Source organism: Anomaloglossus baeobatrachus, chromosome 4 (genome assembly GCF_048569485.1).
Source record: "Anomaloglossus baeobatrachus isolate aAnoBae1 chromosome 4, aAnoBae1.hap1, whole genome shotgun sequence".
NCBI lineage: Eukaryota > Metazoa > Chordata > Amphibia > Anura > Aromobatidae > Anomaloglossus > Anomaloglossus baeobatrachus.
Window position 1 is genome coordinate 66,358,246 of NC_134356.1, and position 26,983 is coordinate 66,385,228.

At 43.6% G+C, this 26,983-nt stretch overlaps 1 protein-coding gene across 6 annotated transcripts in view; it reads right to left on the reverse strand.

Annotated features, from left to right (window-relative positions):
* Positions 1 to 1,064: 1,064 nt before the first annotated feature.
* The window catches only part of PCDH1 (protocadherin 1), a 282,450-nt gene continuing 256,531 nt past the window's right edge, over positions 1,065 to 26,983 (reverse strand). For 3 of the 6 annotated variants that reach the window (XM_075344388.1, XM_075344387.1, XM_075344386.1), the window contains exon 5: positions 1,065 to 2,098. In XM_075344388.1, the coding sequence (XP_075200503.1) occupies positions 1,692 to 2,098 (407 nt within the window). In that variant the 3' untranslated portion in view covers positions 1,065 to 1,691. Of the gene's footprint in view, positions 2,099 to 8,585; positions 8,719 to 17,274; positions 17,353 to 26,983 lie in introns of all 6 variants that reach the window. The other 3 variants (XM_075344389.1, XM_075344390.1, XM_075344391.1) reach the window with 3 other exon arrangements.

Sequence of the window (26,983 nt, forward strand, 5' to 3'; positions counted from 1 at the left end):
AAACAAAACCCAACCGGCTGTGAGCCATTTGGCAGAGTGTAGTCAAAATTAAGTTACAATAAAGAAAAACAAAAAAAAAAAAGAAAGAAAACAAAAGGTTTCTTGCAACGATAAAAGCTGAAATCAAGCAGACAATCTTCATTCAAAGGGTTTGTATTTACAGAAGTCTACATGAAACGGCCAGTCAAATTCGCAGCTTACCCTGTTAGTGATGAGTTGGATATGCAGATAGATTACAGTTTGGTCCCCATCAGGCTGTCCCTTGCAATCATCCGTACTCATTCAGTTGGCACCTTTGGTATAGAATATCCCCCCCTTTTTACCTAAGGACATTTGTTGACACCAATAAATATTTCACAAGATTACTAGACACCTACAAATCGTGGTTGTGAACCAAAGCCTAAGGGAGAATCCTTGGGCATTTGCCTAACTCCATCGAGTTTGCCTCAAGGCGGAGCAGTCCTTACTTTTTTAGCACTAGCATGCAGTAAATAAAACTAAAACATAATAGGTGATAGTACATGGACTGTATTATAAAAGTATTTATCGGATGAGATACCCTTCTTTAACTTAACGGAGCTTAGAAAAAACAGGAACCATCTAACTTCTGTATAATCGCATGGTTGACAAACTCACAAAGTCAGCATGCCATTTTTAAATAGATAATTTTTGGGGAAAAAAAAAGAAAATTAATGCCTTTATAGGTTGAATATCAAAAATATTTTTTTTAAAGTATTTTATTGAAATTTAAGTCGAAATAAGCTTATTACCACGTACGAGGCGGGAACTTGAGTATTTTTTTGACACATGGTCTACGTGAACACATACTGCAGTACCCAAGTAGAAATTTGAGATCAATTTCCGATGGGAAGTTGTGAGATTATATTTATATTTATATTTATATTTATATATATATATATTTATATATATATATATATATATATATATATATATATATATATATATATATATATATATATATATATATATATATATATATATATATATATATATATATATATATATATATATATATATATATATATATATAAATAAACCATATACTAAGCCTAGTATCAAGTGTTTAACCAAAAATATATATATATTAAAAAAAACATAAGAGAAAAAAAACTCTACCAACTGTCATTCGTTCACCACAAAGACGGTAATTTCTCCTATAAAAGAGGACATTCAACCTATGTACCAGAAGAGATGACAGCACCAAGAACACCCTTCTTTAGGATTCTCATACACAAACCACAATGGCTTTTAAAGTCCACCTTTGCTTTACTGTTTCTCATCTTTGGCCGAGAAACATAACGCAAGTTCCCTTTTTATATAAAAACTACATTTTTTTTTTCTTAAAATAAAAAGAAAAAAATGTGCTTCCCCTCTCTAAATCCAGTTCTGACCTTTACGATAATGAATTGTCTATGTAGAGGGCGGTTTCAAATTTTACACAGGAATAAGAAAACAAAAAAAAACAAAAATGGAAAACTGAACAAGAAAAATAAAGTAAAACACAAAATTAAAATAGGCATAGGCCTAGAAGCAGTTGCATGGACCATAAAGCAATAGTTTTTAGTTTCTCTCAATAGGTCTCCTTCATATAAAAGTTAGCCTGGTTTAGGTCTGTATCTCCCAATTCTTCCTGCTCTCTTTCGAGTTCAAACCATGCCAAAAAGTGAATTTCACAGGTATATCTCCCTCTTGGCAGACTGGGAGGAAGGAGTTGTGGCGTGCTGGAAATCAGCGGTTTGGGTTAGGGGGATTTCCTCCATAGGGGAGTCCGTACATGGCTCATGGCTGTTACTGGTAAAGGCACTGTAAGTCGGTAACAGCTGGATGTTGGCCATTTTGGTGGTGCTGTTATTGTTGCCTCCAATGCGGTCCTCTGGAATTCTGGGGTTTCCATTGCCAATCTGCTCTTGACTCCCCTTGTCTTGGTAAGGCACAAAAGTGGAGAGTTTCAGGGCATTCTTGGGCCTGCGGTTGGGGGATGGCTGGCCGGGCATCCAGCAAGTATCAGAGTGTCCATATTCTGTACATTCCCGCGTGCAGTTTCCCGTCATGGCTACATCAGGCAGTGGTCTGAGATCTGAAGACAAACAGAAGAAAATATTGATTAACAGCACAATAATGTAACAGACTTATCACTTTTAATGTGACCTATCCTGTACCCCTTGAGCTGCCTTATTACAAGCGCTCTTTTTGAAAAGGTGAGTCATGAGATATGATTCATTTCCTATAGTACATAAGTGATCACTGATTATAAAGTCACAATTTCAGCCTATATTCAGAATGCTACAAAAAAAGCTATGCTCAAACTCTAACACACACTTGGCATACATGGGAATAAAATGTGGATACGATGAAATGAGACGGTCAAACTATGGCTGTGACAGGAACAAGATCAAGAACACCAGCCAAATAACCCCTATTAAAAGCATTTGATTTCAGTAGCATAACTAATCGAGAAAAAGCCCATCTGTATTACACAAAGTGGCAGTATGATAAACTGGAATATGGTTACTGTACTGTTAGACTACATCAGTCTCGTTATAGTTTGACATTAGCAAATATTTTGAAAGTAGAATTGTTCAGCTTTGCCAAATTTGTCCAAAGTCCAGTAAACCCTACAATAGTCTTGAAAAGACATTTGTAAAACTCTAAGGTCCCCAGACACACACTAGATGAAGCGGAGGAGGCTAAACTTTAGTTGTGGAACAGACACGTTTGGACGGAGTATTAAAAAACCTTTTATTGCATTTATTCGATGGAATCTTGCGAGTTCAATAAATCCTTTGGGGTGTTCTGTCTTTTGAATAGCGGTGTTTCACTATTGGGGCCTTTTTTGGACTTTCCTACCATTAGATCAGTGAGATCAAACTACTGTAGAAGGGACAACATTTTGTCCACTGTCTAGACCCTGGTTGTGGGATTAAGTGATACTGTTACCTCTGTACTAACTTTTGGCATCATTAGTCAAGTCAATATTGGAAATTCAGTCCAGTTTCACCCGAGACCGGTTGAGCCTTTTCAGTCTAAAAATTCCAACGCAAATCAATTTGCACATCTTTAGTTATAACCATTTCATATCAATGTCTGCATTCAACAAATTATTTTGAAAAACATTCTGGAACAGATGGTAAAATTGTTAAAAGAATATCTAGAAACACAAGTTCGATGACATCTATGAATTCCCATTGCCCAAAGACTCCGTTTCAAAACACTAACCATGACATACAAAGCCATCTGCAACGTGTGTCCTCTTTACATCTGTGACCTATCCTCCCGGTACTTACCTGTATGCAACCTCCGATGTTCACAAGATTTTCTCTTCCCACAATTGCATACAAGATTTCTCCTGTGCCTCATCCATAATCTGGAAAGCTCTACCTCCACATATTATACTCTCACATACCATGGAAACCTTCAAAAAGGAACCTGAAGACCCACCTCTTCCGAAAAGCCTACAACCTGCAGTAACCCTCAATACCAGTCTGATGAAGCACATAAATACAAAAAAAATACACCTTTGTATCGGGCCAAAGTTTAAAAAAATATACATATATTCATAAGGATCATTCATTCCAATTTAGATAAAAGACGTTTTATGGCTGAACCATTGAATGATTGATCAAAGAAAAAGGTTTTATCAGTCTACTGGCAAAAATAAGCAATCACAACCCCCAGCCAGTGACTGACTGATCAGTCAAAAAAAACCAAACAAACCCCAAAACCCTGATGAATGTTTATATGGATTGAAATTGTCCATTTTGATCAATTAAAGTCCAATTTCTATGGCCACCTTTACTGTTTGTCAGCCTACCAAGAGAAAACAGACGAGAATCAAAACATTTCGTAGGCAAAAAAATCACACCATAAAAAAAAAACCAAACAAAACTAACCTTGGCCATCAAATCTTCATTTTATTTTTTTTTTACTTTAAAAGTATATTAGATATCAAGTCCTTAGGGAAAAAAGCAGATCATGTATAACAAAAACTAGACCTTATAAACAACAGGTTGTTCATGATTAAGTCTAGATTTTACACTTAGACCAAAACAATGACTAAGGGCTGTAGGAATCCACAATAATTCGAACTTGAGCTCCTCAAGTGATATTAAGGATGGTTCAGGAGAGATGGTCAATTGTCAACCATTTCAACTGAAAATTTGGTAAGAGTCGAAGAAAGGGCTCCAAGTCAACTGTATGAAGACTGGAAAGTCCAGAAAACAGCAAGATATTCAGGATCACAAAACATCGAACCAATTAAAGTCCACATCATGACTTGAATCTGCGGAGTAAGCCCATTCGTTTCATCCATCTACCTCAATTTTCTGCAGTAAAACTCTATATTGGAGACGCTAAAGTAGCTGAACAATCTGTTCAAGCAGGAATTGTGGCCCGGTGTTCCTAACTTTGTAAATTATGCTGCTAAAATTTGTTTTGCATAATGTATTGACAAAATGAGTATAAAAAAAAAAAAATCTGTCTGTACGGGAAAAGCACAAGTCAATTTCTAGACGAAAAATGAATGGAAAAATATGCATTGATTGATAGTGTTGTTTTAGGAGCCAGCGGGAAGCACCGGGCTCAGAGCATGTATATTATTAGCATATACCGATTTTATATTTCTTAATAAAAATTATCTATTGGTGCAATCTATGGCCTTTCCTTTCTCACTCTGGTCAGAAGTCGGTCCCTTGTGAAAAAACAAAGGTGAAATAAGCTACAGTTTGATGTAACGGTTTGCAAAGTATTTGCAAGAGGCAGACAGGAGGCCCTAGTGCCCCATCAAAATGTCAAAACAAAACATTTAATTACTATTCTTGCTGAACAATAAACCTGACGATTGGGGGACCCTTAAGGTTCACTATGCATTTGCCTCTGTCTGTTTGACAGCTGGTGCATGGCTTCTCCTGGGCTATTAAGAGTCCCATCTCTCCCTCCTACAACCCCTCCTTCTTCTACCTCCTCACCACGGATCCCCAGACTCCTGGCAGTTACAAATTTACGCATTGAATACAGAAATTTAGATACAAGAGGCAAATTTAGCATCCAAATTTCGATGGTAAGTGTTTCAAAAACGTCTTTTATATAATGATATTTCACAATTAGGACACAGAGACAACCATTAAGCTAAAATGACAATGAAATAAACCTTTGCAGGGAAGAACTAATCACACCAATTACATCTATAGCTACCACAAGAATCATAGCGGCCCCAAAGTTCTAAAATGATCAAATAGAGGTCAGGGAAATCATACAATGGCAGATAGGTAAAAAAACAAAACAAAACATGAATTCGCTCATACAAGAAACCATAGACATATGAGCAAAGTTTGGGCAAACCTTCGGATTTCACCTGGAGAGGATGACTATCATATATGTATACAAAAGCTGACCAATTCACCCCCTACAGATTATGTTGGGAAAAACAAAGCTCAGGGTTGCCGAATTTATATGTTCCTTCTGTCAACATAAGGCGTTAAGCCTGATTTACACATGACACACTTTCGAACAAAGTGTTGGCTAATTGTTTGGCCAAGGGCCACCTCCGCTGACTCTCCCATACACACAAGCGCTCCCGTATTCTCTACAAGAAAGCTGTCGACGACTTCCACATTGGCCGGTAGGAGAACAATATGATTGGTAGTCCAAAATCAGACGTGCTATAGACCTGTCTCCCAGCCATCAGTCGTCCAGAGCCCCCATACACATTAGACCATCAGCCGAGCCCACTGGTATCAGTGGGTTGGGCCGACAGTCTAATGTGTATGATTGCATTTAAGCTGCTGCCAGATACCTTTGGCGGATGCTTAAAGCCCCCTTCCCATACATTTTAAACTAAAGTTGGCCCAAACCAATGATATTGACTGGATTGGTCGATGGCCTAATCTTTATGAGACCATTCTCAGTCTCCCCTGACCTTTTCAAAAGAAGAGGAGAATCCAGATTCCCAAAAACTTTAGAGACATTCTTTTGTGCTGATAAAGCAACGCTAGGCGAATTCAGTAAGGTCTTTCATAGAGAATGGGAGCCCTAGGCTGAGCAGAGCAGTCCTGTATACGGGAGAGAACGGTATGCTTAACGATCATTCGGCAGACAGTTATCCAATGTGTGTGGGTATCTACTTTTTTTTATGGAAATCAAATGCAGTCAAGAAAAACTTGCCTATACATGGGAAGGGGTTGGAAAGGATAGCCTCTAAAAGTTGCAAGTGTGCGCTAAATAATAAGCATAACCATTCCAAACTAGAAACCTACCAGCTTAACTGAGGAAGAAGCAAAGATGGTTTACTTATGGACAATAGTGAGGAGAGGTTTTCAACAATTGGTTTTGGAGACTACTGAACATGGAAAAGTATTATAAAGAAGGAAAATGGGAGAAGCACCCATGAGGAACGGAGAAGAGGTTGGATTGATAATACAAATGCATCCATTTTTGAGTGACTATGTATGTTCCATCAATTATTATCTAAATTTTCAGCTCCTTGCAACTCTGGATTCCTGGTGAGAACATTGTATCACATATACACAGTTAATATGTGAAATATCAGCAAAAAAAGCCTTACAGCTAAGGTCATCCATGAGCTGAACCCGGCTCAACAGAAATTGAAATGATAATACTGATTTAGCACAATAAAAGAAAATGGGTGTCCTTGGGAAACCGACCTAAACACTACTGCCCTGTAGCGATCTGATAGCCAGAAAATATGCCTTAAGGCGTACAAATGGTCATTGATCACAATATGTCAAAGGAAATGGATTCTCAGATCACGGCAGGAATTTAACACCAGAAGAAGCAGCCAACTATAATGAGGTAAAGTATTTCTGTGTAAGGAATAAATGGACGTATACAGCCCACCATAACACCCTCATACGTAGCTTTTTATTTTCTTTGAAAGGTAGACCTTAGACTAAAATCAACCATCAGTATGATAACTGTAGTGCATGCCCTCTTCATCTCCCACCTTGACCACTGCAACCTCCTGCTCCGTAGCCTCCCTTCTAACACTGTAGTGCCCCTACAATCTATTCTAAACTCTGTGACCTGATTAAACCATCTCTTCCTTTGCTAATCCTGGTCCTCTCCACTCTGCCAATGCCTTTACTGGCTTCCCATTGCCTAAAGACTCCAGTTCAAAACCCTATCAATGACTTACAAAGCCATCCACAACCTATCTCCTCCATACATCTGTTACCTAGTCTCCCGGTACTTACCTGCACACAGCCTCAATCCTCACAAAATCTCCTTTACTCCCCTCTTTCCACAATTGCATACAAGATTTCTCCCATGCCTCCCCCATACTCTGGAACACTCTACCCAAACATATTAGACTCTTGTTTACTGTGGAAACCTTCAAAAGGAACCTGAAGAACCATCTCTTCCAACAAGCCTACAACCTGCAATAACCCTCAGCCTCCTATTCCACTGCTCAACCAACTCTACCCCCCACCTACTGTATCCTCAACCATCCTCTGTAGACTGAGCCTTCACGGGCAGGGTCCGCTCTCCTCCTGTACCAGTCTGTGCCTTGTATTGTTCATGATTATACTACTTGTTTTTATTATGAATACCCCTTTTCACTTGTAAAGCACCATGGAATAAATGGCTAATAATAAATAAATAATATAGTAGTGTCCTGGCTTTTACCTAACATCAGATGGGGTAAAGTAGTTGGATTTCAACATGCCTCATCCTTTAAGCTGGAAGTTTCCAACAGTGGCATAATCCAGTCTCCTTACACATGCACACCCAGTCGAGCCAAGTGTGCTTGTGTATTGGGTGGTGGGGTCGGGAGGTATTTGGGTCATTCAGCTTGAAGAAAATTACCAGCTTGACACATTGTCAACCTGTGAGATAGTTGAAACATAGCACACACATCTACAAAGTACAGAAGCGTTCTCTATTGGGAAACTTCATTTACATGACTCCAACATCTTGGAAGGGCATTCAAGAAGATGTTTTACCCTCCTTATTTTGGATACAAATTTCAGTATTAAAAGAAGAAATTTAAATGAGAAAAAAAAAAAAAAAGATAAAAATCCAAGTTATCAGATCTTATTCATCAAGAAGAACATCAAGAATTTCAACTGAAAGCCAAGACTGTTGGCTCTAGAGACGAGGATGAACATTATATGAGTGCCATATGAGCTCCAATAGGCTCAGCACGTAATTGTACCCTGAGCAAAAATAAATTCAGAGTGAAATCAATAAAATGAATGCATATGGTAGTCTAATGGCACGGTGAACACATACACACACACAAAAATTAATCACCTAAGGCACACCCACTTGGACTTTTTACTTGTCCCCATCTTTTTCCACAGTGTAGAGGCATACAATCATCAAGTTCTGAAATGACATCCTGACCTAGCAAATATTGGTGACAAATACAATGTGTACGCTATCACTCACGTTAATGTGGTAATGTAAATCTTGCCGCTTGGCTCTAAAAATTATTTTTGGGGCTCAATCTAACCCGAAAAAACAACATGCTAACACACTAAACTACACACACCTGTCCTCACTAAAACAGTGTAACGTGAGTAGAAGAGGAACAGGAGGTCATTTACCAGAGTCCTTTCTACATCGCGGGTTGCAGAGTCGCCTGCCCTGCAGACTTTAGAACCTTATAATGAGGCAGACCGCAGCCTAATCTTGGCACGTCCCGGGTTAGCGGACTATCGAAATTTTCACCGCTCTTCCCTGTGGCAGTGCGCATGTATAAGAGAGAGATAAAGAGAGAGAAAGGACGGCCAGTGAGAGAAGGTACATCACACACATTGTTCCTCATGTGTTTGTATACATTCACATACAGAATATCTACCTAGTGCTGCCAATTGTCTACAGGATAAGACTATTAGTAACATTGACCATTTCCCTTAACTTGGCTGTTGCAATCCAGATTTTAGACACAATCAAAATTTTCCTTCAATTTCCGTAATCTATTTCTACATTTAGTAAAGAAGTGTTATCAAGGTGTCATGAGAACCCAGCCAAGAATCACCAATATAATAGTGTCTCCAAATGCTGTTAATCTGCAGGTTAATAGCGTTTAGGGATATGACTAATCATGAGTGAGTTTCGAAATACTTGGACTCGCGATACTCGTAACGAGTACTGTTTAATACTCGTGTATTCATTCCGAATAGTGTGTGCAATGCAATTCAATGGGGATTACTCGCAATGTAACGAGTAAAGGCGGCGTTACACGCTACGATTTATCTGACGATATGTCATCGGGGTCACAGATTCCGTGACGCACATCCGGCATCGTTAGCGACGTCATTGCGTGTGACACCTACGTGCGACTCCGAACGATCGCAAATAGGTTGAAAATCGTTGATCGTTGACACGTCTGTTAGTTTCAAAATATTGTTCATTGTTTGGAACGCAGCAGACATATTGGTACGTTTGACACCCTGCCAATGACGAACAACATCCACACGACCGCCTTGGTCAAACAATATATCGCTGAACGATTTTGCGTCGCTTGTGAGATCGTTATGTGTGACCGCTAATAAACGAGTTACGTGCGATCTCGGCAAATCGTAACTATGATCTGGGCGTGTCACATCGCTAATTAGAACGTCAGATAAATCGTAGCTTGTAAAGTGGCCTTAACCCGAATGCCGTACTATTCACTAGTCGCAAGAATAGTGCGGCATTCGGGTTACTCGTTACATTGCGCGTATTCCCCATTGACTTGCATTGCACACACTATTCAGAATGAAGTCAATGGGGAATACTCGCAATGTAACGAGTAACCCGAATGCCTTACTATTCTTGCGACTAGCGAATAGTACAGCATTTGGGTTACTCGTTGCGAGTATTCCACCACTGACTTGCATTGCACATGCTATTCGGAATGCATACGCGAATGTTAGACAGTACTCGTTTCGAGTATCGCAAATCCAAGTATTTCGAAATTCGCTCATCATTAGATATGACTGGTTCTTTTTAAAAGGGAACCTGTTACATTAAGAATGTATGGGTAACACTGAAGGAATATATCGCAAGGGCATCAATCACCGATTACCAACATAAAGTTATTGGTTTTAAGGGTTTTATTAGTAACTACAAAATCACAAACCAAAAAACTAGTGTATATAAAACCATAATAGTGCACACAAAATGGAAGGGGCTCAGGGCAGATTCCCTAAGATCTCTCTCTCTCTATCGGTGGAGGTTGGCACTCTAGTAGGACGATGTGGCTCCCCTGCTCAACGGCGGCTAACCCTCAAAAGCCCTATACTGATCCACTTATACGGCACGTATAAGTGGATCAGTATATGGCCTTGGAGAGCTAGCCGCCGTTGAACACGGGTCCCACATCGTCCTACTAGGGTGCCAATCTTTGCAGATAGGAAGGGGGATACTAGGGAATCTGCCCTGGGCCCCTTCTATTTAGTGTGCAATATGGTTTTCTGTACACTTTTTTTGATGTGTGATTTTGTAGTGACTAAAAGTTATTGGTTTTAAGGGTTCCACATTAAGAATGTAGTCTGATCTACTAACAAACGTTAGTATAAGGCAAGAGAAGCTGAGCAGTTTAATATATAGGTCTGTAGTAAAGAAACCAGTATAACTTATTACATTACATCGCCTACACGCACTCTATCCTTAGGAGTCCAGTAGAAGGTCCAACTGGCCTCCAAAGCCAAGACTAAGAAGGAATTGAAATGAAAAAATGACAAGTTATACTGATGGCTTTATTATTAAACAATCAATCAATCTGCTCAGCTTCTACTTGCATAGTCAATGTGACTGGTTCTCCTTGAAGACCAATAGAAATTGGTTTCATCAATGGCATGTTTGATTCCGACACCTCGGCGTGGTTGATGTACATTTCTTAGGTAGAGAAGCATTGCTAAAAATTTGGGTATGTCACTCCTGAAGCTACTAGTTTAGGGAAAGGGGATTTTGTGAAGCATGATTTATGGTTCACGACTTTCAACAGCAAGGCGATGGGTAGCATGACATGACTGCTGATGTTCAATGCCACATGGTATAACAAAATGAAGTTTCAGGCTGCAAAGTCTACACTTCTGAACCACCCCCTGATCCCAAAGGAATGTAAGATGCAAATATCTTTACATTACCCATAATGTGCCTTATGAACCCAATGGAATAGTATCAAAATAACTCCGTCTTAAAGGATTAGATGGTTATAAAATAATCTTTTGGTTTTGGGTACGAAGGTCAAGTGACCAGACCACCCTTACTTGAAAACTAAACTTTTTTAGCACTCCTGTTAACTTTATTCCCTAAACCTGTATAAACACAGTTTGCTGTCTACTTTGGGGATCCAGCACTTTTCCGTTCCTCTTTAGAGTTGCATAACGTCTATTCGGATAACAGTGCGCACTGTGTGAACCCGGAAGTGACAGTAAATTTAATGAGCTTCAGAACGAGCCTCCATAGACTTACATTGTTCAAGAGACTCACGGAGAGGGCAATGTGATCTGGAGAGTAAGAATATTCATCATGTGACTCAAAAAAGCAGCGAAACAGCGCTAGATCCTGGAGAAAATGGCGATCAATGAGTATATTATTAACACACTACACTTCATACACATGTTTAGGGAAAACAAAAAGATAATTGGACTAATTAAAAATGAATTTTTAAAATTATTCATCAGCCTTTGCAAAGTTATAATTCTTAGTAATATACCACATTACCTCATTTTGCCATATTGTCTCAAAAACCATGGAAAATGTGCTATTTTAGCTACATAGTCCAAGCTCTTTTACAAGATGCTTTGAGCTGCTGATCTAGCACAAGCTGCTCTGAACTGCTGCTTTAGCAAAAATCCCTAATCAAACGCTATTTACTAACACTCACTGTTTGAGCCTCTCTGCTCCCTTCCACCATGCTAATTTTTTTTTTTTTATTTAGTCCCTAAAATGTAAGGAAATGATCAATAAGTACCTGTCATATTTGATTGGTTCATTGCAGAACACACGAAGGGGTACTTTGCACGCTGCGACATCGCTACTGCGATATCGTCGGGGTCAAATTGAAAGTGACGCACATCCGGCAGCGGTAATGACAGCGCAACGTGTAAAGCCTAGATGCACCGATAAACGATCGCAAAAGCGTCGAAAATCGGTGATCTGTGTAGCGTCGGTCATTTTCATAATGTCGCACTAATAGGACATACGATGTTGTTCCTCGTTCCTGCGGCAGCACACATCGCTGTGTGTGAAGCCGCAGGAGCGAGGAACATCTCCTTACCTGCCTCCACTGCTATGCGGAAGGAAGGAGGTGGGCGGGATGTTTACGTCCCGCTCATCTCCGCCCCTCCGCTTCTGTTGGCCGCCTGCCGTGTGACATCGCTGTGACGCGGTATGACCCGCCCCCTTAGGAAGGAGGCGGGTCCCTGGCCAGAGCGACGTCGCAGGGCAGGTAAGTGCGTGTGAAGCTGCCGTTGCGATAATGTTCGCTACGGCAGCTATCACAAGATATCGCATGTGCGACCGGGGCGGGTACTATCGCGCTCGGCATCGCTAGTCAATGCTAGCGATGTCGCAACGTGCAAAGTACCCCTAAGGGATACTTTACACGTTGCGACATCGCTAGAATTGGCTAGCGATGCCGAGCACGATAGTACCCGCCCCCGTTGCACATGCGATATGTGGTTATTGCTGCCGTAGCGAACATTATCGCAACGGCAGCTTTACACGCACATACCTGCTTGGCGACGTCGCTGTGACTGCCGAACTATCCCTCCTTCAAGGGGGAGATGCGTTCAGTGTCACAGCGACGTCACTGCAGCGTCACTGAGCGGCCGCCAATAGAAGCGGAGGGGCGGAGATTAGCGGAACATAACATCCCGCCCACCTTCTCCCTTCCGCATTGCCGTCAGGATGCAGGCAAGGAGATGTTTGTCGCTCTTGCGGGTTTACACACAGCGATGTGTGCTGCCGCAGGAGCGACAATCAACATCGTAGCTGCGGTCGACCCGACATTATGAAAGTGACCGACGCTACACAGATCACTGATTTTCGACGCTTTTGCGATCGTTTATTGGCGCATCTAGGATTTACACGTTGCGATGTCGCTACCGGCGCCGGATGTGCGTCACTAACGATGTGACCCCGACGATATTTCGGAAGCGATGTCGCAACGTGTACAGTACCCCCTAAGATTATGGAACATACATATTCTGTTTTCTACATTTTCTAGAAATGGAATAAATGGAGACTTTATCCTCATCCTTATTTATTCCATAAGGATTCATGGTTAGTTGGCTGCATTCTTACTGTAATTCTGAAGCAATTGTCATGGCTCTGACTATCACTCTTGCATACCAAAGCCATTACATTTCCTCCATTCTAATAAAGAAAACCCCCAAGTTGTTAATGCAATGGTCACAAATGCAATTACGGCATCCCAATTTCATGGCTCTTTATATGTAGCACCATTTGTGCATTAGACATGTACAGTGCATTTACAGAGCTGAGCAATTACAACATGCTAAAACAAGGGGAAAATAGAATTCATCACAAGCTTGCTGGACCATTTGGCTAGATTTGCAGTTGCAATCGCCATTGGCAACAATGCAGAATTCTCACATATTCTTAGATAATCTAAAATTACAAGTGGAGGCCCAAAGGAGAAAAGCTAGACGTAGCGTGAAGCATAGCGGGAGCCAAAGGGAATATGGAAACAGGCATGCAAATGAGGAGCAGAAGCGTGGACTGGTTTTTAAAAAAGTCTAAAAGACCTTCAGTCTGGGTTACGGTAAAGAACCTCGTGAATAATACTAAAAATAAGTTTTTTTAATTGTATCTAAGAGATGTACCAAAATGTTGACGTAAATACAAAAATAGATAAAGGGGTTTTATAGAGCTGGTTAAATATGGAAGAGTGTGGCGATGCCCTTCCAGTCTGTGCCATCACGGAACACAAGAGCCAAGTTATATGTCAAACCAAAGGAACCCCAATATAAACCACTTCATACTTTCCATAAACTTGGATATATAAAATGTTCAACATTTATTTAAAAAAGCAAAAAGTAAGGCTTTTTTCCCCACCTGTACCAAAATGGTAGAGTTTTCCGCCCAAACCCTGTACCCTGGCCAATAAGAAGTAACGTTTTTGTCACCCAGCTGTCTGGGTAGAAGATCCTGTTGCCCCTTCCTCTACTTACACCCCTACTTTAAAGCAGCAGTCCAGCATTCTTTATTTCACTGCTGGAATGGTGCCCTACATTTAAGTCTCCTGTTCCCCAGTCTCATACTCATCCGGTGTTTTCTTTTTTTTTCGTTGTCACACGGCCCCTTTGTGCCAACTTGTGCCCAGAACTCCTGACTGGCTGGGAGTTAGAAGTTACGTCAAAAGGTCTTAATACAAGTCTATGAGAGCCAGATTGAGGCCAGGAGGCGGCTCTTATAGAGATACATTGGGGTGTGACCAGCGTCGGACTGGCTATCGAAGGAATCTCCAGTAATACCAGTCCTGGCCGCGGTTAACTGCACTGAACTCCGGAGCGCTCAGCTGAGCTCCGGAGTGCAGCCTGGACTGAACAGCAGGTTGCAGGACTGGACTGCGGCGGCCGACTGATTCCCCGGCTATCACAGTTCAGTCCATGAAAGCTGCAGACAGGCCAGTCTGCACTCCGCAGCTCAGGTGAGAGCTCCGAAGTTCAATGCAGGTAACCGCGGCCAGGAAAAGTATTACCGGCAGTTTCCGGTAATACCAGTCCTGGCTGCGGTAACCTGCATTCAGCTGTGGACAGGCCAGGCTGCACTCCGCAGCTCAGCTGAGAGCTCCGGAGTTCAGTGCAGTTAACCGCGGCCAGGACTGGGTATTACTGCCAGTTCCTCTGGTAGCCAGTCCGACGTTCGGTGTGACCTCCAATGCACTTCTTGAAGCACTGGAGCTGCCGGCAGGCAACAAATCACTGAAGACAGACCAGAGCCATAGCAATAGAAAGTGAAGTCGCCGTAAAGTGAATATGAGACTAGGGGTCAGCGGGACTTAGATTCGAAGCATCTCTCTGGCGGAGAAATAAGAAAAAAAAATGCTGAATTGGTGCTTGAGAAAGTTGATAGTTACTGGCAAAAGTAGGAAAAAACAACTTTGTATCAGCTCACCATTCCTAGTCCGTCATGTACCAAGGCGGTGCACAGATATCCAGTCTAACGATTTGGATGGTGGTAATAATTTAAACACAAAATCAAATCACTTACTGTAGACAAAGTCTACGTGTTTCGAGCTCAATCATGATTAAGAGCCTTTTGAGCTCGAAACGCGTAGACTTGGTCTACATTATGTGTTTTTATTCATTTTTAAACTTTCCAAATAAATGTGATTTTTTTCTAAATATCCAGGATTCTGCATTGAAAGTGCTGGACTACTGCCCTGTGTTTAAATTCTCACCACTGGCAAACCAGTTATTAAAACCAAGGAAGGCGAGAAAAAAACAAAAAATGGCCTAGACCCCTGTGCCCTTTAGGTCAGTGCTGCATTAACCACTGGTATTTTTTTTAACAACATTTGATAGAGAAGTCACATGAGCGTTACAACTAATCGGTGGCCACTGATCTATATTTTTAAATTGAATTCACAAATACTTGGTTGACTGCCCATGAGAATGGAGGAGTTGGGGGAGATCTCTGCCTACCCCATGAACGTTTAGGTCTAATGTGTATGGCCAGAGTACGGGGGAACTCTCAAGTCTGGGACTTATACCCCATCAAATGGATAGGGAATAACTACCCAATTCGTTGGACCCAGACCAAAAATTTGAACGAACCAGGGCTCAAAAAAAAAAAAAAAAAAAAAAGCCCCATTCATTGCCTACCTCATGAACATTCAGGTCTATTGTGTATGGCCAGAGTAATGGGGTAGTCTCAAGTCTGAGTTATCTTCTATTCATTGGATGGAGGATAACTACCAAATTGCTTGGACCTTGACCAACATTTCGCACCAGGGCTCTAAATAAAGCCCCATGTGAATAGAGCGGTGGTCAATCATAAGTACAGCATTTCCATTCATTGTTTATGGGGCCCCCGGAGATGGTGGAGTGCTGCGTTCAGCTGGTCTTCAGCATTCCCATAAAGAAATTAATGCAGGGCCAGTGCTTATGATCGATCACGGCTCCATTCACATGGGGCTGTTTATTTCTATGGTTCTTGCTATCCATGATTGCCCAAGCAGCCAGACCCCAAGTGATCAAAAAGTTATCACCCATCACTTCCAAACTTGAGAAAATCCCTTTAAGGTGCACCTGTGTTTAAAGATCTACAGCTAGATCATAGTAGACTTTCCCATCTCTGTAATTAGAAATAATTGATATTTTTGTCTAAATTGTAGATCCCTACTATTAGCTGAGCCTATTTACTACCACGTCTTACCCCCTACTTAAGTTTCGAGGAGTTGGATGAGAACGGACCATAGAGGAACAGAGGCGATGTGGATACGAGTCCCACAATTCTTCCAGTAATTACGCACATATGAAATATAATCCCGGACCTGAGTATTCCGGATTACTGGAGGATTGTCGAAAATATATTTTATTTTTTTTTTATCTATATATACACAAATTCTAAAAGCATGCAGAATGGGGGAACGGATCTGATCCCATCTGAGAGGAGGCTTGCAGTCGATTCCCAGAGGCTTGTTTCTTCAGTATAATTATATGCTTACTGATTCCAGCATAGGGATTTCGGAGACCCCATGCAATTATACTGGCTGAAATAACAGGGTAGAGGAGGAAAAGTATCAGGCATTATATTTTCCATGAAGCTGCACATGTGATGCCGGAGACCCTGGGGAACTCGCTCTACAGCTTTGAGTCAGTGTGTGTTAAGGTGGACGTTGTAACGAAGAGATGGGGGTCTCTTATCGAACTCAAATACTGCACTAACAATGCAGCAACACTTTACTAGTCACATTTCTCAACAATACTCATCAGACCTGTCGTCTTTATTTTTATGTTCCTCTGTTACTCTCCCTGGAAATGTGTAAATTGAGAACCAGGTCCTGAATCCATGTGAATTGGATGTATCACCCTCGATAGAAAACTGGGGAGTCATATTCCTTTATAGTTTCAACTTAATCAAAAATTTGCAGGAAGAATAACAGAGGGTCAGTGAAAAATAAAAAAAAAAACAAAAAAAAACAAAACACACAACCCCCCCCCCCCCCAAACATTGCAACGTATATGTAAGTTGGTATTGAAACTGCCCAATACTTGTAAACTGCAGCATTAAGTTCTGATATCTCCCTTATATTCACCAAATCATACTCACAGGAATAAAGGAGGTTGAGATTTGCGCAGCTGTTTGCAGGGTCGCTGAGCTGGAGGACTGCATTAGCTGTCCCTGTGTCTGCAGAAATGACATGAAGGGAAAAAGGTGGTCACCGGTGACTGAGGAGGAAATCAGCGTGACAGAAGAGAAACTAATTGGCAAGTCAGAGAATGACATTTATTGGTGATCACCTCAATCCTTCCATGGAAATTCCTGACGGCTCAGATGCTGGTAATAAAACCTTCTGTTAAAGGGGTGTCAAAAAACAGCCCCCCAGATCTCAGCTTACCGTCTGATTTCATTGAGGTAGGATTTATACTAGAAAAGGGAGTGTTAATGAAAAAGCTGTAGAAACGCATAAAGATGGAGTGTCCCCAAAATCACAATGATGAGCTCAGCACGTAAATTACCATTAAAATGTCCAGTACAGGAGATGAGGGTTACGGGACTAAGAGAAAAAGGGATTCGAGTTTTTCCAAAAACAGTGACACCCTTGGGGCTGGATCTGGTATTGCAGCTCTGAACTGCAATATCAGACCCTGACTAATGGCAAGAGGGGCGCTGATTCCATAAACAGCTATTATATTCTCACATACAATATTCAGTATTGGGGTATTAAAAGGGTTCACAGAATTTCAAAAACATGGACACTTTCTTCCCTAAAAAAAAAAAACAAAAAAAAAAACAAACCAAAAAACAAACATTTATAAAGGGAACCTGTTACCATGACAATGCCGCCGACCCTGGGAGGGAGCCGCCGACGACTACTCTGGGAGGGAGCCCCCCGCCGCCGACTACCCTTGGAGGGAGCCGCCGACTACCCTGGGAGGTAGCCGCCGCCGACGCCGACTACCCTGGGAGGTAGCCGCCGCCGACGCCGACTACCCTGGGAGGTAGCCGCCGCCGACTACCCTGGGAGGTAGCCGCCGCCGACTACCCTGGGAGGTAGCCGCCGCCGACTACCCTGGGAGGTAGCCGCCGCCGACTACCCTGGGAGGTAGCCGCCGCCGACTACCCTGGGAGGTAGCCGCCGCCGACTACCCTGGGAGGTAGCCGCCGCCGACTACCCTGGGAGGTAGCCGCCGCCGACTACCCTGGGAGGTAGCCGCCGCCGACTACCCTGGGAGGTAGCCGCCGCCGACTACCCTGGGAGGTAGCCGCCGCCGACTACCCTGGGAGGTAGCCGCCGCCGACTACCCTGGGAGGTAGCCGCCGCCGCCGCCGCCGACTACCCTGGGAGGTAGCCGCCGCCGTCGACGACTACCCTGGGAGGTAGCCGCCGCCGCCGCCGACTACCCTGGGAGGTAGCCGCCGCCGACTACCCTGGGAGGTAGCCGCCGCCGCCGCCGACTACCCTGGGAGGTAGCCGCCGCCGCCGACTACCCTGGGAGGTAGCCGCCGCCGCCGACTACCCTGGGAGGTAGCCGCCGCCGCCGACTACCCTGGGAGGTAGCCGCCGCCGCCGACTACCCTGGGAGGTAGCCGCCGCCGCCGACTACCCTGGGAGGTAGCCGCCGCCGACTACTACCCTGGGAGGGAGCCGCCGCCGACTACTACCCTGGGAGGGAGCCGCCACCGACTACTACCCTGGGAGGGAGCCGCCGCCGACTACTACCCTGGGAGGGAGCCGCCGCCGACTACCCTGGGAGGGAGCCGCCGCCGACTACCCTGGGAGGGAGCCGCCGCCGACTACCCTGGGAGGGAGCCGCAACAGATGACTGGGAGGGAGCCGCCGATCAGCTACATACTTATGAATGTAACATTTGCACCTATGCTTCTATATAATATACTGGGAGATACTTCCTTTATCTCTACGCTGTAAAACAAGTGTATTGTACCAACTACTGATTATGTTGGGGGAAGAAAGTGTGATATCAGACTTCAAAAGGGACCCACCGGAGGATTATCCTGTACTACTGTGGGCCAGTCAGAGCCTGGCTGTCAACCACCGATAGGATTCACCAACTCTGCAATTTTGCATTAACTTAAAAATAGACCCCACAATTAGTTGTAATTTCTACTAGTTTCCTTCCTCAGAGATCCGTAAGTCAACAAAAAAGGAGAAAATAAGGCTAAATAAGAACAAACCATAAAGAGGCTGTCATCTATAGGTTTTATCTGATGCTGAAAAGTTTGCAGATCTCAAACGCGAAAAGAAAAAAGGTTGGCAGTATTAAGAGATAAGCAAATCTCCTGAAATTTGGGTGGGTTCATAAGATTCGGCTCCCAGATTAATTACAACCAAGCCAAATTGAGTCTGACTTTAAAATCCCCCAATTGCTTCATTATGCTCAGAGATCTCTTCAGACCCTAAAGCTTAATAGACTGAGGGTTGAGAAGGAATTAAAATGTAATAAAATACATTAAACTCCTCTGGTCCAGGTCCTCACCTGCTGCGCTGGTCTTCAGTTCTTCTGGTGCGACGGTCAGTAATTGGCATCATGCAGTCACGTGGGTACAGGGTGGTCATGACCCCATGAGGTCAATCAGTAAAATGAGTGAAAAAAGGGAGCAGAAGATCAGAGGAGTACAGAGTAGTTGTGGCATAAGGACATTAGAAAGGCCTTGGACATGCAAGTATAGGGCATTTTATTATTTTAACTAGATTTGGTGTAAATCAATTCACAGGGCTCGGTCCAGCAGCCAGGTCTGTGATCTATGGCCATCATAGGGGAGCCCTGAAAACATCATCCCCGGACATCGGCTGATTTTTAGTGATGAGTAGAGATGAGCGGACCCGTGGAAGCTTGGGTTCTGCAGGTTCATCCGGACTTTAAAGGTCTGTTCTGGACCCGGACTCTACCTGAACCCAAATGGAAGTCACTGATTGGGCAGCTCGGCTCTCTGCCCACATGCAGCCAGCCATAGATACAACACCTTTGAGGTGGGCAGATTTTTTTTGTGCACCATACATGCGATAACACTATTGTTACTCCCAGTACGAGCCATTCAAACACTGCAAGCGGCTTGCACTGGGCTAAGCACCGAGCGCACCCGAGCACAGCAATGCTCACTTGAGTGGTTTGCATACGTGAAACACCAAAACTCCAAAATCAAACTCCGGATTTGTTTTTGTAAAGTCTGTTTGGTACGAACACCAAACTTTAAGGTTTGGCTCCGCTCAACTTTAGTGATGAGCAAACTGGTCGGTAAGTGTAACGAGCATTTTGATGTTTGGGTGCTCGGTAGTCGTTTAAAGAGGATAATGGAAGTCAATGGGGAGGGGAACGCAAGCATTTTTTACAGAAGAGTACCGAGCACCCGAGCATCAAAATGCTCGTTACGCTTACCGAGCACCAAGGAATTCAATCATCACTACTGATCTTCTTTTGATTAGCTGGCCTTTGAAGAAATCCAGTGCGAGTCCCACTGCACCTATTGTGTCGTGCCAGGCTGGCTAATCAAAAGAAGAGTTGCAGATGCTGAGAGGTAGGAGGCGGTTCTCGAGATCCCTTTCAATATCCACAGATTACTGAACTGCAAATCAAAATTGCACCATCTGGAATTTTAACAGTTTCGAGCCCTCAAATGGAAAATAATAAAAATGGCCGGCTACCATTTAGCTAGAAATGGGGAAAATTAAATCCTAAACATTAAAATGTTGCCGTAATCTTAAATTTGTGGGAAACTTGTGAGTAACCATATTTGTAACATGAGGATTCGCTCATCTCTAGTAATATACCAGCGACTTTTAGCTTTATAAGTGTGATCCCCGCGTCTCAGTCCTGAAGAAGGCACCATTGTGGTGTTGATGCCTGTCCACCTGGAGCATCACCAAAAGGTTGGCGCTAAAATTTCCTAATTTTTGATTGTGCTCAATTAATTGCAATATTTGGCTACTTTATGGTTCAACAAAGTAGTGTGTACAGAGGGTAATGGACTAGAGCCACCTTAGGTCAGTGAGTCGCCCACCACAGTGCTGCAACGGTCGTCTCCAGGACACTGCGGGGACTTCTCATTAGAGACCCTTCTCTGGCAACAGGTATGTGAGGTTTATTTACATGGGAATCGTGACGCCACTCCCGGTTTGCGGTCAGGGTATTGACCGCCACTGCAGTTTAACGAGCATCTGGGGCTGATGGTGTCTGCAGTCTGGTGGTAGGACCTCCCGAGAGTGAGGCCGGCCCCAGGGGCTCGGGTGTATGTGCGTGGAACTACAGGTCGCAGAATAACGCAGAGTCCAGAATGTCTTTCAACTTGTTTACTCACGTTCAGCTGGTTTTGTGAGGTAACCCGGGCGATACTATGATAGACTGGAGAGAACCAGGTATCCTTCAGGCTGGTGGCTGGTGTAGGGGTGACTGTAAGCTCGCCTTCCTAGCACTTCTTGTTTCGGATAACCCCCGACTTGAAGTATATGGGATTCATCCAGGGAAGTCGCAACTGCCTTTTCTCCCCTTTCTGGCCCGTTTGCTGGCAGCGTGGACCAAGTAGAGATGGCTCCTTGCCCTCACTTATGGGCCCCTCGTTGCTGCGGACTCTGTGTTGGTTGGTGAGACACCTGGAGTGTCCTCACCGGCAGGTTTTAGCAGAGCACTAAATGGATGTCTGGCTCTAGGGACCTGTACCCGTGCGTGCCTGGTCTACCATGAGCCCCCGTACTCAATCACCCTGCTTCTTCCTGAGGTGTTTTTCAGGCTGACTGTGTGGCAACCAAACAGCCACTACACTTGCAGGGTCTGACTAGCGTGTCTGCGTGCCCGCTCTCCACTTCAGACTCGGCTGGTGAGTCCTCTGCTTCTCTCTGACTCACTACTACTGCTCAACTCCTTCCAGCTTCTCCACCACATCACTAGCTGAGATGCGGAGGCCATCCCCCCTCCTAGGTCTGCCCAGGGGTCCCCTCAGTGATGTGTGTGAGACCTAGTTAGTGTGCCTGTGTGTCCACACCCTATTCAGCCTTTGGGATTACCTGTTTGTACTCATCCAGCATGGGTGCAGTACTCAGTGGTGCCTGACCAGGTCAAGGGCGCCACATCAGCCCTGTATACTAGTCTATATACTGTAGATCCATCATAGTATGACAGATGGAGGCACGTTACTTAGGAAGATTGATTTAAGTCTTCCGCTTTCTGAAATAGAATGACAAATATTGGGCATAAGAGCTTGCAATCTTTAATCATGCATAGCAAAATCTATTGAACTGTAAAGCTGTTCCGAGAAAAATACTTAAGGCGCTAATTAAATTTGTCAAAGAAATGCCATTATCCACTTCGAGCTGTTATTTTGTCTATGAGGAAATGTTATGAACATGTTCAGAAGGAGGTCTCCCGGGGGTGTCAGATAGCAGATCAGCCTGCAGCGGTTGCGTTGCTGCCAGTCGTGGTATTCTGGCATCAAGAAATTGTGAACGAGCTATTGGCAGAGATCAGCTGCTGTGCTGTTTGCTATCAATGCGCATTAACCGCTCTTGAGCATGGGGTAACTTACAAGGCCATCGCAAGCTGCCATAAGAGCCGTCAACTCTGCTGCCAGCACGAGCTATTGATTTTGTTGTCATTAATCTAAAGGCTAAATGTCTATTCCAGTGCTGCTTCTGCACACGGCCGGTCAGCGGGCTACTGGTGCCAGGTTTTTGGGAACGTTGACTCCCGCAATGGAGCAGAACCGGCACCTACATCCACACGGCACCATAGGCCCAAGAAGATATTTAGATTTCTCTTTCTGCAATTCAACGAGCTGGGATTCATCGAGGCTTGAACATTCAATTTCTTGAAATATTTTTTTTCCCCTTCAAGAAAATGAAAGAGCCAACTCATAAAAAGGGGAGAGAGATTATAGGAAAAGACATGCTGACACAGAATCAAAAAAAAAAAAAAAAAAGACTGACGGAGAGGAAAGATTGGGTGAGAGGAGGCGCATAAGAATGATATTAGGACGATGACAAGTCAGGAGGAGAATAGATGAGTTTAAAGAGATGGAGAGAGGCAGAATTCGGTGTGCAGCAGAGTTCCTCTGGAGACCCTGCCAGGAGATTGAAGGAGGCTATGAATGTGTAATTACCGGGGCTCAATATGATGAGATGCAGAGCGTATGTGTGCTGTTAGCGGGGTGGCCTGGGAAATTCACCATCATTAACCCGTCCACAAAACATCTCCAGTGGTGGGATGGGCAGTGCTGATGGGATCAAGCCAAGCGCCAAGCAATTACAGGCCAAAACGCTTGGCTTTATGGGGATACTCTTAACCCTTTACAGGACACAATAAAAAAAAAAAAGACAATTCGTAATGGATATAATGGCAATAAGATATTAAACTCCGGATGGGTGACTCCGATAAGACATGGAGGGACGCCAACTCTTTTTCGTAGGTGTAAAGAACTGAGCGTGGGCCAACAAGTATTAGATGGAATTTTTCATTATGGCTTTAAAACCTAAATGTGAGAAGCTATTACATGGCTCTTAAATTATGTATTAGCAGCATTAGATGGCTGAGTGCTTCCATTCTTATGCAATACGCTGCTAATTGGGGTTGAACTTTACAACCTGAAGATGATGTTCTGCAGGAAAATGGACTTCTGGAAACTTGTACCGTATAGTGTTAATGACCAGCTGACGACGTCTACCATATTGTATTAATGACCAGCTGAAGAGGTCTACCATATAGTGTTAATGAATAGCTGAAGACGTCTACCATATAATATTAAAGACCAGCTGAAGACGTCTACTATATAATAGTGTTAATGACCAGCTGAAGACGTCTACCATATAGGGTTTATGACCAGCTGAAGATGTCTACCATATAGTATTAAAGACAAGCTGAAGAAGTCTACCATATATTAATGACCAGCTGAAGACGTCTACCATATAGTATTAATGACCAGTTGAAAACGTCTACCATATAGTGTTAAGAAGTCTTCCCTATAACCGTAAGGCCGGAGTCACACTTGCGAGTGCCTTGCGTGTTACTCGTGCGAGTCTCTCAATGAATCACCCGGCACAAACTCACACTCTCCGGACAGGAGAGAGTGTCAGCTGCATAGAGATACATGCAACCAACCCGCTCCTGTCTGGAGAGTGTGCGGTGGTGCCGGGTGATGCAATGAGAGAGAGACTGGCGCGAGTTACACGAGGTACTCGCAAGTGTGACTCCGGCCTAATGGAGATGGAAATTCAAATAACTGTATTCTACAAATCACAAGAGTTACAGAGTTTTATAGAATGTAAAAAATATATATAGAATCAAATGGTGGCAAATTAGTACCCATCGCAAATTCGGTTCACTAAAATCCCCCCAAATAAGTAATTTAGACAATGTAGCCCCCAGTAATATGAAAAGTAGTGGATTATCTGATCCAAATTGTGTTCAGTCTGTCCTTTTATATATTTACCTGTCTCCCCTCTGAGTTTGCAGCAGGTCCCAAAGCAAAAATGCTAAATCTTGTTGAAACTTAAATAGGGCGCCCTCTGGTGGATTAGTGTATGTACAAAAAAATTACAGCCATGACTAAGTATTGACCGATTACTAAATACGAATGTTAATGAGTGAATGTCTACCATCTCAATTTGCAATTTTTCGGCTCGATGTGACGTGCACCATCTTTGTAACAAAATGGGATCTGCTATTTATGACATGATGGAAATCAAGGCACAGAATGTGTTTTCTTAGGATTGTCTACGGGAGGCTCTTGTCTATTGCAGACACATTAGTTAAAGATTAATACATGCAAGTGTCTCTCTGGCACAATAAAACATAACTGCTAAGCTTGCACCGAATATCACGTTTTGTTTTACTGGAAGTTTATTTTATTAAGCATATGGTAAGATGGTGATAAAGTGGGAGCAGAATTAACAGCTCTGAATTGACAGTAATTCTCCTAAAATTATCGGCATTGCCACAGTAATTTAGTACTAATGAATGCAGCGTGTGGGCAGAGGCCCAAGAAAACCACCTGCTCCATCCCTCACCTGTTTTGTGGGAAGGAATTATGTGTCACCACATGTTTACGGGGACTAAAGGACAGGTTAGGAGGAATCCGAGACAACAGAAAATCAGTGCATGGTGAGTGTTCAGTTATAACAAAACAAAACTTGAAATCAGAGCAAGGTGGAGCAATATATTGTGTAACCACGACATGGGACTGGGCGCCGCCACCCCATGTACTGGGACCTGAGGGACTGGGCGCCACTACACCGCATGTCGAAACCCGAGGGACTGGGCGCCGCCACCCCCGCAAGCAGAGACCCGAGGAACTGGACACAGTCACCCTCATGTGCCATGACCCAAGGAACTGGCCACGGCCACCACCACCCCCGTGTGCCATGAACCGAAGGACTGGCCGCCGCCACCCCCATGTGCAGTGACTCAAGGAACTGGGCATCGCCTCTCAGCATGCATGGAGCTGAGGGACTGGGCATCGCCTCTCAGCGTGCCATGACCCTAGGGACTGGGCACTGCCTCTCTGCGTGCTGAGATCCAAGGGACCGAGTACTGCCTCTCCACGTGCAGAAACCCAAAGGACTGAGCGCCGCCTCTCCGCGTGCCGAGACCCAATGGACTGAGCGCTGCCTTTCCGCATGCCAAGACCCGAGGGACTGGGCGCCGCCTCTTCGCATGCCAAGACCCGAGGGACCGGGCACCGCCTCTTCGCATGCCAAGACCCGAGGGACTGAGCGCTGCCTTTCCGCATGCCAAGACCCGAGGGACTGGGCGCCACCTCTCCGCATGGCAACAGATGGAACTGAGGCTCTTAAGCCTTATTTAAATGTCCCCATGATAGAACTACACAACAGCAGCATAGTATGTTCTCAAATACCCAATACTATAAAATTTTGCAGTGAAACCTACGATAATTTTCAATACAAAATCCTACAAGAACATGGAGTTTTCACCTGAAAATATAACCATTTATATTCCAGAATAAGGTTTGTGTGTTGCCCGCAGAAAACGACATTAAGTTACAGTAAGGAGAAAATGGCTTCTACTCTGAAGTGTCAACATCTCGCTGTGGGCCTCTAGTACCGGAGTGTCATCGGAGCTGCTCTGTGTCCTGCAGCCATGTGTCTCGATGCTTACTTTACGTGTCAGAGACTGGCCTGGAAGCTCCACATTAGCACTGATAAATGACTTCTGAAGGAGGCCGCACTGTTTAGGTTAATCCGGATGATCACAGATGTATGACAATGTCACAACCTGGCTTTTCTTCACACATTCACAATTGTGCCATATTTCCCACATTTACAGCATTACCCAAAGGGGCTGCCTCTTCGAATGTTGTCAAATTATCACTTCTCGTTGTATCACTGTTCTATATAAAAGGTATAATTCCCATCTGTTTTTGGAAATCTCTCCAGATGTTATTAAAGTTTTACTGTGACTACTACTAACTATAGTTATAAAGGGGTTAATTTGAAAAGAAAAAAACTTTTCCAATTAAAAGCAAAGAAAAAAAATGGCTTACCCAGACAAAAATGAAAATAACATGAGACCTATGTGGTTGATTCATTAGTTAAGACCCCCCATGTGTATACGAAGAAAGTTGGCCAAACTCTACAATATTGATTGTTTCAGTCAACGGTCTAGGGCACCAGTCAACTGATGGTCGGGAGAGAAGTCAATCAGGCATGTCTACTTCTGGACTGCCGATTGCTTTGTCCTCCTGGGGAGAAACCACTGCTCGACATGTCTAGCGAGAGAGGTCTCATAACACAGCCGCTTTGCCGAACGCGCACTACTGTGTATAGAAGCAATGGCTTTTGGTCATTTAATGT